The sequence below is a fragment of the Colletotrichum spaethianum genome (assembly GCF_022836535.1).
Source record: "Colletotrichum spaethianum MAFF 239500 DNA, contig01, whole genome shotgun sequence".
In the NCBI taxonomy this organism is placed as follows: domain Eukaryota; kingdom Fungi; phylum Ascomycota; class Sordariomycetes; order Glomerellales; family Glomerellaceae; genus Colletotrichum; species Colletotrichum spaethianum.
The window spans coordinates 1189317-1206089 of record NW_026054771.1 but is presented as its reverse complement, the minus strand read 5'-3'; the positions used below and the strand labels follow the sequence as shown (position 1 = coordinate 1206089).

The window sequence follows — 16773 nt, the reverse complement described above, 5'->3', positions numbered from 1 at the left end:
GGAGCTCCCCTGACGTTATTTCCTTGGGGTTGTCCCCGCTCCATTCGTCAAAAGACCTTTTGCTCCTCGATGACCCATCACAATCTTTTGGAACCCTCACATATTGTTTCGGGTTCCATTTTGACCACAGCTTTGGGACATCGCGAAATACCCTAGAGGCTACATGAGTATTTGCAAATATGGCACCGAAGGGAAAGGCTTCGACATCGAGGGGTGAGGAAACAGAGTCTTCCCAACACTGCTGTAAGAGCCCCTCTACCTTCACTAGAGGAACTCAAAACATACTGAATCTTGTCTAGCGGCTACGTGGAACGACTCTCCTCGTCAAGCTCAGCAGATTGACAACGGGTACGGGCGCCAAAGTCGGCTAGTAGAAGAGCCTCGCCGAAGACGCATCAAATCGAGCCGTGTATCCGGCCGTCTGAAAGCTTCTTCACAGGCTGGTTCAAGCAACCGAGTTGCCAAACTATCAGGACCTCATCATCTCTCGGCCCACGCTGACGACTCCAGTTCAAGGATGGGTATAAATCATGTTTGTACGAGCTCCTCGACGACGCGCACACAGAATCATTTCCAGCTTGACTCGGTGCCTTGTTCGATCATTTCTTCGGAGGAAGTATCTCAAGCCCATTCCATAACTACTCAAAGAGATTCAGAGACGACAACCAGAATGAAACACTACACCGGAGCCTGTACCGATCGATCGCTCGACCAGTCTCTAAAGCACACCATAGATGACAACAAGAACAGCAGAAACGAAGAATCTCGTGATGAGGCACCCGAGATATCCGTCCATCTTGACGACAACTCTGACGGCTACTATTGTTGTAGTTGTGGCATCCGCCGGTCTGACGAGCACCACCGAGTGCGCAAGTTCCATGTCGGAGACCCGGCCTGGCGCAACTTTTGCAGGCCATGTCACGCAAAATACCTCGCCAGAGGCGAAGGAAAGAATGTTAAGGCGTATGGCAACTTTTGCTTCAGCTGTGGATTTGCGAGATCTTCTCATTTCAACAAAGAGCATCCCATCAAGCGGGGTCAGAGGCCGGTCAAGAACTTTTGCGCCCATTGCAGGAAACGAGTCTCCAGAAAGGCGTTTATTCCAACAGAGACTCTAATCGGCAGCGTAATGTCTTTTCTTTTCCCCAACTGTTTGCGGATCCATGTCTAACTGATATGATCCAGTCTTCTGACGAAAGCGATTCTGAATCTGACAGACAACACAATGACGAAGATGACACCGGTAGACGAAACCCTGGTCACGAAATTCGTCTTTCCGTCTCTCAGCAGCAAGAAGCAACGGCGCTGAAACCCGATGCTCCCAACTACACTGAAGAGCTTGGGAACATTCCGAATGAGCATTCTCCATCAGAGTTTGTTGTAGAGCGACTTCGCAAGCGCCGTTCTGCCAGGGCAAGCAGCGCGACACCTTCGAAGGAAGACCAATACAGACCCGAGTGGCTGACGACCGACGGGTATGAAGACGATGTTGAGATTTCTCCTGCGAAAAGCACCAAGCATCAAGCTCCTGCCGTCGAGGATGTATCTACACAGCCTTCAAAACAGAAGAGTGATGGCGACATGGCTTATGCGTTTTGCAACTCGCCCCTAATTAACGACTATCCGCCCATCACAAGACCCCCCGATGCAACAGCGACACTCAAGGCGCCTACTATTGCGAGGGACAGTGACATCGAAGCTGATTCGTCTTTGGGAATTTCGGACTTGAACTCGCCTTCCAAGCGAACTACCTTCAACGAATTTGTCGAGGTTCGCACGTCTCCAACGTACTGGCAACGAGAGCATTCTGAAGGCGATGGCCCCTATGCTCAATTTTCACACGAGCATTATCACGAGGAACTCCGCTCAGGACAGAAGGCGGTTCCGCTTAAAGATCCTCTGAAAGACCCTGATGGCCAGAGTGCAAGGCAGCTTCACTTACCCCCCTACGGTATTGACGAGGAAAGCTTCAACTCTTGGAGTGCTCCTGGTGCCGGCTGGGATGCGTTCACAGCTCCAAGCTTCGGATATAACTCTTCCACAAACAGCTCAAGCGGCAGCCAACCCCATCCAAGTACATTGTACATTCCGAAAGGTTACAATACGAATGATGATCCCGGCCTCTACGACCAATCGTCTGGTTTCGACAAGACACGACCGAACCCCAGCAATCGACAACATCAGTCGTACAATGGCAACGATTTCCCTTGCGGCCAGGGCAAGGAGAACCAGCCCTATCCCACAAGCCCCAATGCGCCCAAGGGACCAAGCCCTCCTTTTAGCTTCTTTGATGATCGCTGTCGCCCTGCGAAAGCCCATCGGCCCAAATGGTCTCCGCGAGACGACAGTCCATATCCCAGTCGTGCCAATTCCTCCTGGTGCCCTGGGGGCCCTCTCTCTAATTGTGGCTCTCGCTCAGTCCAGGAAGACAAGCACTCGGGCTTCTACGAAGACATCGAATTCGACCCGAAATTTCTCTCGAAAGACCAAGAAGCCATTGCGGACGACCAAGACTTTCATCAGGGCACCTCGCATTCTGACTTTGGCCACGGAGAATACTTACGGCCTCGCCACTCACGCACTTCAGATGGTGAACAGACTTGCAGCAACACGGAGCCTTTCAATACCCATGAGGATTTCAAAAAATCCCGGCCTCGCTTTCCTCGCACCTTTCCTGGTCATTCAGCAGAACGAGCATCGGCTATCGAGCGCGACATTCCGTACGACACCGACATCCCTTTCGATTACTCGAACACGACCACGGACACGTTTCGCGAGCCCAAGCTTCCTCCTGTTGGATTTGCCATGGAGATCCCGGACGACATGTCTGACAGCGACGTCCACAACCTGCTCATCCCAGGCTACGATAACTACGTCCCCTAGCGCGAGACGAGCTTGACCTGATTCGCAGCAACTCCTCTCTAAAGGCGGTTCTTACCGATTCCTTTGTTTTGTCTGAATCTTCCGCTGGGAGATCAGGTCGTAATAATCGTCACTCGGCAACTCAGCTAAATGACGACACCGCATGACAACTCTGCAGCGGGAACGAATCTTGTCAAGCTATACAAGTCTGCCCGCAAACAATTTTGCAGGATTTTGCTACGGATTACTTTACCTTTTTTCTTGTATGACTCTTCTTTTTTTTAGTACTTTGCTGGTTACTTCGCCCCTTTCCTTGATTACACGACATATTTGCTATTACCACTCTTCCCCATCACGCCATTCATCAACCAAGCCTGTTTGCACCCATCCCCCTTTTCCTTTTTCCACGACCTTTCACGACGAAATATGACAAACTACTTCAATACTCCCGTAATCGCCTGCGGGAGACTCTTGTGTCTTTAGTAGCACCTCGGAACACCCGAACATTTTTTCGATACCGAGGAAGCGACCGCAGGGCCCAGAGTCACGTACCGCGGGACACTGGTTCCTTCGGAGACTACCCTCAACTTGGAGGATTATGACCCTACCTGGACTAGATGCTCGCAGCTTTGGGAAACATCGAGACTGAGAGATACTGGGTACTTACCACCTTTGGAGCGGCTGTCAGGGGGAGGAGGACTCTCTAGCTGTAGATTGGAATTCTCCGAGACTGTCGTGGAGAACGGCCAACTCTGTTATGCTCCCATAATCTGGAGAATGAGAACCACGAGAGGCAATGGGACCAAGCTGTAACCTGTACTCAGATAGTAACACGAACGAGAATGCCATGATCCACTGTGCCTCTCGAATGGTTGTGATTTGAGACGATGGCCTGTGACACGCAACATGCAGTGGCCTGTAAAACAACATGTCACAAGAGCCTGGGCAGGTCAGTCTCCTCTGAGCGTGAAAACGTGGGGAGGCACTAGTGTCGACGAAGCATGTTTTTCCACTGGCACATCCGGAGTGACGTGATAATAATAGGTGGTATGGTTATTCATGAGTCTTGTCTTTGTTTTCGTAGTCATCTATTCTACCATTGCCCGTCAACAGCGTTGTTTTCCATAATGCAGCTCCAATGGGCAAGAGGCGGCCCCGCTCGAACATGTGCTTTCTCAAAAGTGTGTTAAATCCAACGCTGTTTTGTTTTCTCCGCAGCCCGGGTCCTTGCCGGTAACAACAGAAGCGCCCGTTCCGGTCCGTTCCGGTCCGTTCCGGTACACCTTGCAAATATCCTCTTTCCTCGTCTTCGTAATGTCCAGGGGATCTGGGCAGAGATCGGACTCGGAAACGGCCCATCTCATTTCGAGTGCCAAGCCCCCGCTCTCATAACGCCCTAGGAGCCCCTGAACTAAGCGTCGTGATCGGCCTCTCAGTTTTGAGGGCTGCTAGACCGGGCCTCCTGCAGCGGCGAAGGCGCATTCAGACACGGTGTCTGGCCCCGGAGAACGGTGGTCGCGGGCGCGCTAGCCGGTGAACCCCTCCTGGACGCCGTCCTCAGCGCCACGAACCTCAGCGCCTCGAGCCGCTTCTCCTCGAAGACGCGGCTGCGCTCACGCTCCCTCTCGATGTTCTGCTTGCGCTCGACCAGTTCCTTGTCGACCTCGCTGTACCTCTGTTCCTGCTCGGCTGCCGTCTTCAACTTTCTCTCGTATCTGCCGCATATCTCGTCCATCTTGCGCGCCGCTGATGAGGAGACCAACTTGGGAGGGGCATCTGGGTGGCGACGCTTTGCGGAGTCACCGTAAAAGCAGCGGAAAATGACCTTTGTCTGGCTTGTTGTGTCGGTGGCGGTGCCCCATACAACAATCTCGTCGCCATCGTAGACTTGGACCCAGTTCTTCGATGGGCTTGTGGGATTCTTGCAATCGTGCGACAGAAGCTCGCAGCCATTGAGCAAGATCCCGTTTGTGGCCTTTGTTGATAGGTAGAAGGCGAAGCCCTCGCCGTTCGGGTATTTGTCCCAAGGATGCTTGGTCGTATCCTTGGAAGGATCGTAGCCATCCCTCCACAGCAAGACCTTGAGAGCATATTTGGGTATTTTGACCTCTGTCTTGGGCTCGTAGATGACCGTATTGGAAGGTCCGCGGCCCCACGACATGAGTGAGATCGTCACAGGAACGGAGATCCCAGAGACCAATGAGTCAGGGGCCGACTCAAGCACGGCAACAGCCCGTTTCGGTCCGTCGTCGGAAATGGGAACGATGATTTTGTGCTGCGTCTCTGGCGGCAGAGTGTCGGGAAGCGAATCTTCTTCAGGCGGGGGAGCCGTGGCGGGAATGTCCCATTCCGTGCCCTCCAGCACTTTCCTGTCGTCCCGCTTTAGCAGCGCCCGGTTTGTCTCGTCGACGGTAGGCTGGTTCTGTGTGTGCATAGCAGGCACGCCATTGTTTGGTGGGAAGTACTTGAAAGCCATTTCCCATAACGGGGATTTGCCTGGGCCAAATTCCTCCCCCCGGCTTTGTGCTGCCTTCTTGAACATTTCGTACTGCAGCTGTGTCATCTCAGGGTAGCGGAGATGCCACGTATTCATGTCCTTCCCCCAAAAGTGCATCTTGTTGAAAGGCCCATCGATCTGTCGCCCGGATTCCAACCTCTTGATCTGCGGCACAGAGGCAAGCAGCTTGTACTCCTCCATTTCCTCTTCTGCAAGGGCGTCAAGGTTGCCCTCCGACTTGAGGCGTTTGAAGATGGGCTTTTCTCGCGGCCGCGGCTCGAACTCGTCACTCGTATCGACTGATGACGGTTTCCGTTTGCTAGCGTTATAGAACGTCCCATTGACATGGGAAGTGGCCGCGGACTTCATCTGGAGATCGCTGCCAAAATCGGTTGCGCCCAGACTCTGAGAAGCGACGTTTTCGACCAGGCTACGGAGCTGATCTTCGGACTGCCCGTTGGCCGCAGAGGCGGAGAGCCGAGCGCCCCCGCTGCTCCCTGACTTCTTGCCGATGATGGTCGAGGCATCGTCCGACTCGTAGCTGTCCCGTATTTCTGACCCTAAGCTCTCGTTGCCCAGGACACCCGAGTCGGCCACTGGGAGGTTGAGCCGTTCCGCCGCTATTGCGCCCCTGCTGCCCACCGCAGATACATTGACCTCTCCAAAGAGTCTCGGCCCAGCACCTTTTCCGGTGGGGCCGAACGTCCCATTCTCCTGTTCCGAGTCTTCCTCGATGAAGTCGTTGACAATATCATCCACACTCTCGTCATAGGGTAACTCCGTGTCGGCAAGATAACGCGATTGTCCTTCCTCCAGACTGAGCTGGGATGCGTTAACTTGCAACTCTTCGTCTTCGTCAGTGATTTCGTCGAATGACTGGTCGCCATTTTGCGAAGGGTTTAGTCTATGAACTCCCAGCCAAGGGTGTGTCTGGAGTTCTCTGACTGTCGCCCGGCATTCTGGGCGTTTCTCCAGCATATAACAAAGAAACTCGATGCCCTGCTGCGAGATACCCTGCCGGACCAGCGGAAGCGTGTCAAGAGGCCTCGTCATGATCGTGTGTAGCAACTCCGAGTAGCTCACACCGTTCTTAACGGGGTAAGGCGGATTACCAGTGAGCGCGTAGAAGAGCACACCCCCGAGAGACCAGACATCGACGGCGTGGTCGTATCTCTGTCCGACTGCTGCCCGCTTTGCCCTATTCCGCGGGTTCCGATAGCCGTTATCGTCGTACTCGGCGTACTCCGAGTATACCTCTGGCGCGCAGTACAGCAAGGTGCCGCAAAACGTTCGCAGGAACGTTTGCTCGTTGTCAACCATCTTGGAGAGACCAAAGTCTGTCAACTTGACATCGAATGGGTTGAGCGATGAGATGAGGATGTTGTCGGGCTTGACGTCTCGATGGGTAATGTGGTTTTCGTGCAGGTGGGCCAGGGCACTCAGCAATTGAGCCGCCATTTGCTTCACTGACACCTCTTGCAACGGGCCACGGGTACTGATAAGCTTGCCAAGGTCGCCACCGCCGACAAACTCCATGATTATAATAAAGAGCCGATTATCCCAATCAAAGTGTTCGATATATCGGACGATATTTGGCTTTCTCGGGTCAGCGGTTGTCAGATCGAAAAGGGGAGACATTAGAACGACTTACATGTTGAACCCTTTGCATGATTTTCATCTCGTTTTCCACCTTTTGATCCAGGACGCCGTTCTTGATGAAACGCCGCTTCTCAAGCTCCTTGGCGGCGTATGGGACTCCGTCAAACTTGGACGTGACCTTGTAAACGACCGCAAATGCCCCCTTGCCAATCTGGCCCACACGGTTGTACTTGCCAGAACCATCCCAGTCTCTCGGGAATCGATCAACGTTGTCTTGTGTCGTTCCAGATGGCAACGCTATTCTACGCGTCGTGGCGGTCGGTGGTCTCCGAGGAGCAGCAAACAAGTCGACCTGATCCAATTAGTTTCCATCCCTTACCAACGGAAAAAAGGGCGCAACTCACATGGCCGCCCGGACCCGGCACTACCGTCTCATTGTGATTCACCCGCAGAGTCTCCAGCTTTGCAAAGTATTGCTGTAGCTTTGCGGTGTAGGCCATTTCGTACTCACCCACGCGCTTCGGTATCCGGACCAGGAACTCCAAGTCATGCTGCTCGTTATGCATCAATACTTTGATCTTGGAGCCATGGCTTAGAACCCTCTTCGTATCACACTTGTCGTTTGCGTTCTTGGGCTTCGCGCGCAACAGCGTCCCTTCGACAAAGGTTCCGTTGGTCGACTGGTCCTCCAGCATGACCACGCCGTACTCGTTGACGTAGATGCGGAAGTGGATGTTGCTGAGACGCTTCATGGGGTCGTTGGCGAAGCAGATATCGCAGCGCGAAGCATTCCTGCCGAACATGAAGCCATGTAGCGGATCCTTGGTCTTAGCAGACAGGCGGAGTATGATGGCATGCTCGATGTTGGGCGGCGTCAGCTGGAACTGGTCGGCCCTGTCCTCCTGCTCGTAGTCCGGCTCCACGGCGTCTGCCTCTTCCCTACCGACGACATGATGCGAGTGCTCGCGGGCTATACGGTGGACCTCGCGACGGGCGAATTCGGAGTGGGGATAGAGGAGGCAGATGATGTCGGAGATGTCCTCGTCAGAGAAGCCGGAGTTTTGCTTGCCTACGCGGCGCGGATCGAGGACATTCTGGGTAGCTGAGGAGCAAAGAGGCAAGGATCAGTCTCTGGTCTGTTGCGCTGGGACTCGCAGAACCCGGATGAGGTGAAGGAACATACCTTGGGTGGGCTGCGACCCATCGCCTTCCATTGGGACCGACGAAGGAGCAGAGAAGCTCGTGAAGCTCGTCTAGGCTGCCGTCTTGAGTCGCGGGCCGGAGACACACGGCCGACGTAGGGGAGCGAGTAGTTCAGGATGCGCGTCCAGGACAAAGAATTTCGCGGCTGGACAGGAGAAGCTGACAATGCATTTATTGAACGTGGGTAACTGTAAACGGCGTCGATGTCGATGTCATGCAAATCTAGGGTAGTATTCGCTATTTGCTTTTTTTTTGGTGGTTGCTTCTTGTAGCATAGGCTTCAACGCGGGGAGAACGTGTACTCGGGGTGACACTTTTTTTGGCCGCCTCGTTTCTCGATATTCGGTGTGGGGGTTTATGGCTCGTGGTTGCGCCGTCGTTCGCCAGAAATTCGCAGTTTGGAGAAGACCAAGGTGGCTCGGTACTGCGTTGTATCGGCAAATGCGAATGGCAGAAAGGTGGAGGGGTTGTTGTATGTATGCGAGACGATCACCCCCGGTCACCGGGCAACGTTTTGTTCTTTAGAAATCAAGGATGCTAGGACGTCATGCAGACAAATGATGCAATTTGACGATGAGGCGGGTGAAATATCTGAGCAGAGGTAAGAAGACAATGGGCACGAGAGAAAGATCAAGAAAAAAACACAAGCCGCAATCAAGACGCGTGTTACGTGTGTCGTCCTCGACCCGGTTCGGTGTAGTGTTCAGATAGGATGCAAGTCAGATGATGTAGACCTCCTGGACGCGACGAGTGGGCGTGGACTCGACCTCGAGAACGAATGTCTCTGATTTTTTGGGAATGCGACAAGGCACTGGCCCGCGAGGGGTCTCGGGAACAGGCGGGTCGTCCTTTCTTCCAGTGGCCACGAGGCAGCCTCCGGGGCAGGACCTTGGGGGGGGCTTGGGCACCTGCAGCCGCTGTCAGCCAGTCGGCGCTTTGGTTGATCCCAGTCCTGCCCACTAAGCCATCCACCGTCCACGGGTCTAGTACACACTACGTACCCAGACCTCACTGGGGGGTGCCTGCTCGACTGGACTAAGACGCGCCTGAGGGGACGTGGCGGCTAGGAAGGCGAAGACGCGATGACGGCAGGACGCGATGAGGAACGGCAGGACGGGAGGGGCTCAGGGGAAACGAGAGAAAGTCACTAGGCGATTTCCCATGTTAGTCCGGCTTTGCTAACGAAAAAGTTGGCCTCCGAAGCAAGGTCCCGGAATGTTCGCCAAGTCCTGCCAGCCACCGAGTGGCAACAAGGTCAACCCACCATTGCCTGGAGAAACAGTTCGGACGCCTTTGGCTCTGCTCTCTGTTCTGCCAACGGCACACGCACGCTGGAGACAGGGCACGGCTCTGCGCACTGGCTGGATGGGTCGTTGGCAACGATTCACAACCGTCCTGTACGCTTGCTGCCTTCCATTAGCTTGGGTTGGGTTGCTGATGGTGGCGGCGGTGTCGCCTTCAGCTTCCCTGCCAAGGCCTATCCTCGATAGCGTCCATGCGCAGCCAACACTGACTAGTTGACATTTCCGACTCTGGTGAACCATATGGCCTCAGTCACTATGCATCATCACCTCACTCGTCTGCCTACTCAAGGGAGGGCTTGCTTTGCCCGCCTAATCTGGCGATAGACAAGTCACCATCAAGCAACATCACGGGCACCTCAAACACCCTTGTCTTGAAAATTGATGCAGTATCATCATATGCATTCGGCCGTCTCTACTAATCGTCATGCCACTATCCACCAATGCTGATGTTCTCACGCTCTGCTCATGCAACAAAAGAATACCCAGATGCTTATCCAGTCTAGAAACCCATGTCAATCAGCTTTCCTGCGGCTGAGGCTTCCTCCTAAACGCCTTCCATGGGGCTGTTCCAATTAAATATCATCATACACTTCATCCCAAGCCTGGGGTATGCTCCTCGTCCATTGTGGTCTCTTGATGCGATTCCCTAATGCTTCCCCCCCCTCTCTCTCTGCCTCTCACAATCTCACCACTACCTTGTATTCGGATTTTAAAATGCCTGTCCCTGTCCAGGGTACTGAGACGGGTAGGCCTGGCCTCGGCCGCCCTGTTGAGATCCGGGTGAATAAGGTCCCTGAGGCATGAATCTGGGATCCATCATCTGGGGTCCAGGCGACTGACGACCCTGGCGCATAGCCATCGGGTTGGCGTAGCCGCCTCCCTGGCCGTAACCGCCTCCTTGACCGTAGTTGCTCACAGGGCCGTAGCTGCTGCCTTGGCCGTAGCCAAAGCTCTGCGCGGGCCCGGCGCCATAGCCGTTCGGCTGTCCTCGTGGGGGTCCCATATGGCCGCGAGACATGTTGCTCTGAGCGTACATGCCTTGAGGGGACATGGGTTGCTGTTGAGCGTACATTTGTTGTTGCTGATAGGCCTGCTGCTGTTGCTGCCACTGCATCTGTTGTTGGTAGGCGAGTGCTTGTTGCTGCTGTTGTCGCTGGTTGATAGCCTGCTGCACCGCCTGCGTGTTTAGACCCTGCTTGGCCTGCTGTCTCTCGCGTTCGCGGGCGTGAATGGCGCCCACCAAGCCTGCTCCAGGCTGGCTCTGTTGGCCGTTTCTGTTGCCAGCCATGGTGATGAGGGGCGAGCCTGTCATGCGTGCCACATGCTCTTGCTCGCGGGCCGAGAGGTGGGACGAGACCTCGCCGCTGCTGGCAATATCAAGCATCGTGTTGGCGCCACGAGAGCTGGGGTGCTGCAAGAGGTCTGCCGAACTACTGCGTGAGTGACGGGCAAGCATCTCTGTGGAGCCACTTCGGTTCATGGCAGGGGTCGGTGTCATCGATCGCATGGTCAGGATGTTGCCAGATGGTGACCGACCGTGACCATACATAGGAGTTGTAACTTGGGCGGCACGCTGCTGCACGAACTGCTCCGGGCTGATGCCTTGGCCGGTCGACACGGCTGCGGCACCGGGTTGCCAGGCGACCTTCCTGACCGTATCCTCGGATTCCTGTCGGCTGTGGCCCTTGTCATGCGGGGGGACATCACTCGGGGTGGGGAGAAAGGCCGCTGTTGACTCGGCACGCCTCCCTGGTAGGTCAGGGGCGTTGGCGTCTTGTTCCTAGCGGGTTGGTTGGCGGCGTAGTTGACCGTAGGACCAAAGTTGACGTCGGGAATGTGGAAGTCTGAGCTCGGAGACTCTGCGCCACCCACGGTCTTCAGAACGCCGGCTCTGGGCCGTTCGAAAGATTTTTGGGAATGCTCGGTCTCACTCGATTTGCGACTGGCGTAGTCTGGGCTGGCAGTCGACGATGCGTCGTCGTAGTGACTGGTATCACTCCTTTGAGTTTGCACTCTGTGAATTTGTTGCTCGGGTAATGGCGTCCGCTGTCTGGGGTCGCGAGGTTGAACTTGCTGGAAACCCGCTTGGTCGATGATGTTATTGCCCCAGCTGCCGCCGCTGGACGTCGACACGGGTGTCTCATGAGGGCTTCTCAAGCTGTCCGAGCGAACCGGAAGTGGTTTGCGTTGGAACGCAGCAGTCGTGTCGATGCCGGGAAGTGGCATGCCGCGACCCTGTATGCGATGGTCTCTGAGTTGATGTGGGGGAGGCGGTGGCCCCATGGTTTGGGGGTTCATGCCGCGGTTTCTCATCTCCGGGGTAGGTACTCGACCCGGTCCCCCGATGGGAGGCGTTCTGGCTCCCTCTGGCCGGGAAAAGTTGCTAAACGACGGCTGAGGACGAATCTGCTGCTGAGGGAACTGCGGAGGATGGCCCTCGATGGGGCTTCTCATTTGTTGAGCATCTCTCATATCAGGGGGAGGGCCGCTCGCATCTTGGGGACCGCGAGCTTGGGAATGAGGAGGCAGAGGACCCTGGGGGTGAGGGCTGGGGGACCGAACGACTGCTGAGCAAGGGGCGATCGGGAACGCTTCTGGTTCATGGGCGGAATAGGAGGCGGCAGACCACCGGAGGGGGGAGGGGTTGGATCAGGGGTCATAGCTTCACGAGACAGAGTATCGTTAGCAGTGCCTCCTACGGGATTGGCTTGAGGATGTACCAATGGGTTGGATGGCGCGGTATCCTCTCCACTTCTACGCTCGGACGAGGCATCAGAGGAGCTATCGGGAGGGATCACGAATCCTCCTGCCTTTGTCAACTGGGACAAGGTGGTGTTGGACAAGCGCGTGGTGGCCCTGCGAAGATCTGGGGAATGGTAAGGTTTGCCGGCAGGCTTGGAGTTAGGACCATAGTTGAAAGCAGGCGGCGCAGCAACTGGCTCTGGCGACTCCATGTTGCGCACGCTTCCCTCGAGTTCGCGCACTGGCGTGCTGCGAGCGGTGTCTTCCTCTGAGCTCTGGGTACCCGAACGGAGAACGCCTCTGACAGGGGTAGGGCCGCGTGCAGGCGAGTTGTTGTAAGAGCTGTCGTAGCCGCGATCTTCATTTCGCTGGGGCGTCTGGCCGAGCAGGTGAGGGTCTGAAGAGTTGCGCGCATGGTTTGCTTTGTTAATGCCTGCGAGCGGAGGAGGCACGCGTGAAGTCGTGACGGGAGCCGTCTCTGAGCGGTTAGGTGTGCCCAGAGACATGGACCGAGACGAACGGTTGGAGATAGCATCATCGGCAAAGCCCACTCTAGGCTTCGCTGGAACAGGGCTCGAAGTGCCGTTGCCAAAGCTGAGACGAGTGCTCTTCTTGCTTCCGCTTCTTTGACGGGCGCCCTGGCTCTCATCGACGGCATTCATCCGCTTACCAGTGAGCTCTTTGAGCTTCTTCCTCCACTCACGCTCCGACCAGGATGAGCTTCCCTCCTCCAAGATCAGCCCAGCAACATCGAGAATCTCGAGGTAGCCATATCTCCGATGCTTCGGCATGGCAAACATGAGTGATCTCGGGTCCAGAACACTGGCAACGAGCCTACCAGGGCGACCGTAGAGGCCAAAAGTATCCCACGTCGGGAAGAGGAAGCGCAGCAGCATCTCGAAACCGCTGACGGCGGGGTGAGTCTCGGGCATAATAAATACGAAACCCTCCGTTGACGAAGGCGGCTCAGAGTGGATGGTAATGTTGCCCTCAATCTTCAGCAGGGTAGATGCATCGATCAACGACTTCGCCTGGGGGTAGATGGCGTATGACGAGTAGGCATCGGTGATTGTAGCGATGGGGCGGGCCTTCTTCTGCTTCTTGCCGTCCTTCTTGGTGTCGTAGAACCTGATGTCCCCCTTGAGGGTAGGCGTCGAGCGGTCGTAGGGCGACTTCTTGCGCATCTCCTTCTGTGCCTTTGCGTACTCCTTCTCGTCGGGCGGAGAAATGACACACCAACACCGCCTCCAAGGGACTCCGGCGCCGAATCGCACGCGCACCCACTCCTCGGTCTTGAACTTGGATCTATCCATGATCAGGTTAATGTTGTTAAGGGACTTGCCCTTGCCGGCGATTAGGGCACCGGTGTAAGCCTCTTGCAGAGTCGAATGCTCGTACATGGCGAGCCTGATGCCAGCGGTCCATTGTATTAATGAGTGGTGGGAGTTGAAATGCAGCAGATAGCGATTCCTGCCGGCAGTTGAGATGCTCAGGATGTTCTGCAACGGCTGTTCGTCATTCGATCGTGTTGGTAGGGATTCGATCTGTTCGCCAAGGGCCGATTAGATTAGCACTCGATCCCCCCACTATTGCACTCGCCATCTCCGGGTTCTTGGGTCTGAGCACGACAAAACCCCGTATTCGACATACCATCTTGATGGACGCATCCGTCAGGTTAATGAATTTGGGGAGGATCTCGCCGTCCTCGCCAGCGGCGTCCAGTTCTGCCGCATCCCATAACGACAGGACAGTGCCGACGAGCTGGGCGAAGCACTCGGTCCATGTGCGGTCAACATTTGGCTTTCCCTCTGTGAAATTGATCAGGTCAGTAATCGGTCCAAGTGCAGTGCGCACGCGCGCACGCGCTGCTGTCAGCTGCAGCAGCGAAAGACTAAAATAAATAAATAAAACAAGTTCGGTAAACAAAGACTTACGGGTGTTTTGGTCGTCCAATTTCAGGAAGTAGCCTTCCTGATACAGCTTGTTCGCATGGCTGTTGAGGAAGGTGAAGATGGGCTGGAGCTCGGGAATGGTATCTTCATTGATGTCCATGAGGGGCGGCTGGTATGGCATTACCATCGAAAGTGGGCGGGAGGAGCTTCGTTGGCGGCCGGTGACGGATCTGGGGCTATTTACGGGCGAGCTGTTGGCGGTTCCGTTGGCGGGCGATGACGCATATTCGGAGGGTGGACGCGTCGGCGAGGTAGGGGTTGCGGGGCGATGGCCAAAACTGGAGGGAGGTTCTGGGAAGGGTTCTGTTTTCTGGTGAGGCGGCGGCGGAGGTTGCGACTTGAAGTTGTACGGAGGAAAAGGTGTCGTCGAGTCGTGGGGAGGCGACGAATTTGGAGTCGGTTGATTCTTGCCGGCGTCCCTGGGCGTACCAGAAAACTGGGACATGAAAGACAAGACTGTTCCCACGGAAGACGCAGATTTGGTCAGCATAATGCACGTCCGTCTAGCAGCAGTAACGCTGGTGGCCAGAAAGTAATATTATTGCCTGAAGCCCAAGTAATTGGCCAGGACCACACGACGGGGATGCGAGGGGGGGTTGCGAGGGAGCGAGTAAAGGGGAGGGAAGGGGGGCCTGGCGGCGGAGGAGGACGAGCGAGCAGGGCGGTGATGGGCGCCAGGGAGGGATGTAGGCTTGGGGGGGACGACGAGGGCGACGGCTGTAAGGACTAGGACTAAGTTCAGGAGGAAGTGGTGATCCTGGACCAGCTAAGCTAGCTGACTGGGAACGTGAACGAAGAGAAGAAGAAAAGGGCCCGACATGGGTATTTGATGCTCGCGCGTGGGCGCCACAACATCAACGCAGGATGGGCAACCGAGTGGAAGGGATATCGGGGGGTTGCTGCGTGGGATTGGGATGCACGCCGGCATGCGCCAGCGCGAAAAGCCTCCTACGCACAACACCACCGCATTGCGAGACACGGCAAAGGCAAGGCAAGGGGCGGCGCACTTGAAGGGGGGAGGGAATGTGGGAAGGCGAGCAAGCACGAACCTCGATTACGACCCATCTTGCTGGTGATGGCGGTGGTTTCTCAGCCAAGCCAGCAACCATGCAACCAAATTACTGAGAGACACTCAACTTGCGCCGTGCACAACCAAGACGGTCTTGGATGGGCAGGACGAGCCGGCCGACGCGGGAAGGTGACGAGGATCCCGAGGATTCGAGGAATGAGCAGAGATGGGGGCCTAATATGCGCCTTACTGGGTACTCTAGGGTTCGGGGTCGAAAGGGTCTTGTCTCCTGTCTAGCGCGTTGCGTACCGAGCACAGGGCGTGGGTTTCGTGGATCTCGAGTTAAATTATCGTATAGTGGTAGTGGATGTGGTGGCAGACGTCGTTAGGCGACTGAGTGGGCAGCAATCCGAGCCTTTAGGGGTGAGCGACTGGAGAGAGAGAGAGAGGAAACGAGCGAGAGCAGGGTCGTCGTCGGAGGTCGTTGTAATCGATGTCGCGCGTGTGCTGGGTGAGTTAAATGCGTTTGAACTGAACGAATGGAGGGCCCGACCAAGGACGAGACGACAAGAATTAGGATTCGGACATGGGCGTGTATGTGTATGCCTGCCTGTCTTTTGGGTTTCTCTGTCTTGTCCCAAGACTGCCGTATGGAACAACCTCTCCCGTCTGGGTATGCGTTGCGTGGACAAGTTGGCACGGATGGGCGAGGGTTAGGTGGTTTTGTTAGTGTTGGCGTAGGGCGAGGTCGAGGTGACGGAGAGGTGGGAAAGAAGCAGAACAGAGAGACTAAGACCAGGAATTCCCAAAGATGATGTATGAAAACCGCATGTGAGTGAGGACGTGTCAACCCAGAAAAAGACGAGGCGTACGGGAGGCGTATTATGCAACAAGAATTAGCAACACCGCCTACTCGCCTACCGGCCGGTCAAACACCTTGCTTGGGACCGGATCTGAACCTGACCTGGCCTGATCTCATTCAATTGCGGCAGGAAGGTGTGGTCCCAGGACCAGAAACCAGTCCCAAAAAGACCAGCTTGGAAGGCAAGGCGAGGCCTCCTCCTGTGCCTCGTCCAGTATCTGCTGCCGCGGTGAGGTGAACCCGGGCTTGTCTCTGCTCGTATCCTGGGGTAAGAAGAGCGGGAGTGACATGCACAAGTGACCTCTGGCCACCGACTAGCGGCGACAGCAGCAGCAGCAGCAACAGTAGCCGGGGCCAGGCCTGGTACCAGCCCAATCCAGGCAAATGCACACATACCAAGGTACCCCCCGCGAACGAGAGCCGACGACGTAATGGCGTTATGCGGAGAGGGGGGCTTGCTCTCTCTCTGTCTCTCTCTCTCTCTCTCTCTCTCTCTCTCTCTCTCTCTCTCTCTCTCTCTCTCTCTCTCTCTCTCTCTCTCTCTCTCATATTCTCTCTGCGTAGTTTGTCCTTCCCACGCAACTCACGGCTTTGGCGGTCCCTCGGGCTAGCCTGGGCGGCCGTGGTGATGATGATGACAACGATGATGTTGATGACTTTTCCCTCCTCAATGGCTAGCTTGTTCGGCGCTGGCGGTGCTCTAGTGTCCCCCGAGCAAGCGCAGCGCCATTGTCCAATTGTCC

General features: G+C 55.6%; 4 protein-coding genes across 4 annotated transcripts; 1 reads left to right on the top strand and 3 right to left on the bottom strand.

The window, feature by feature from the left end:
- Nucleotides 1-1176: 1176 nt before the first annotated feature.
- ColSpa_00303 (uncharacterized protein) lies at nucleotides 1177-2883 on the top strand (the record flags this gene model as incomplete). Its single annotated transcript, XM_049266515.1, has 1 exon — nucleotides 1177-2883. The coding sequence occupies one exon, from the start codon at nucleotides 1177-1179 to the stop codon at nucleotides 2881-2883; it is 1707 nt and encodes a 568-aa protein (XP_049122472.1).
- Nucleotides 2884-4294: 1411 nt separating this feature from the next.
- On the bottom strand, nucleotides 4295-8172 carry ColSpa_00302 (serine/threonine-protein kinase RIO1; the record flags this gene model as incomplete). Its single annotated transcript, XM_049266514.1, has 4 exons — nucleotides 4295-6955; nucleotides 7011-7310; nucleotides 7363-8060; nucleotides 8142-8172. The coding sequence occupies 4 exons, from the start codon at nucleotides 8170-8172 to the stop codon at nucleotides 4295-4297; spliced, it is 3690 nt and encodes a 1229-aa protein (XP_049122471.1).
- Nucleotides 8173-10174: 2002 nt separating this feature from the next.
- Nucleotides 10175-11748, bottom strand: ColSpa_00301 (uncharacterized protein; the record flags this gene model as incomplete). The annotated part of the gene is made up of 3 exons (XM_049266513.1): nucleotides 10175-10447; nucleotides 10706-11134; nucleotides 11173-11748. The coding sequence occupies 3 exons, from the start codon at nucleotides 11746-11748 to the stop codon at nucleotides 10175-10177; spliced, it is 1278 nt and encodes a 425-aa protein (XP_049122470.1).
- Nucleotides 11749-11933: 185 nt separating this feature from the next.
- On the bottom strand, nucleotides 11934-14259 carry ColSpa_00300 (protein SKG3; the record flags this gene model as incomplete). The annotated part of the gene is made up of 3 exons (XM_049266512.1): nucleotides 11934-13715; nucleotides 13858-14015; nucleotides 14142-14259. 3 exons carry the CDS (start codon nucleotides 14257-14259, stop codon nucleotides 11934-11936), a joined length of 2058 nt encoding a protein of 685 aa, XP_049122469.1.
- Nucleotides 14260-16773: the final 2514 nt, after the last annotated feature.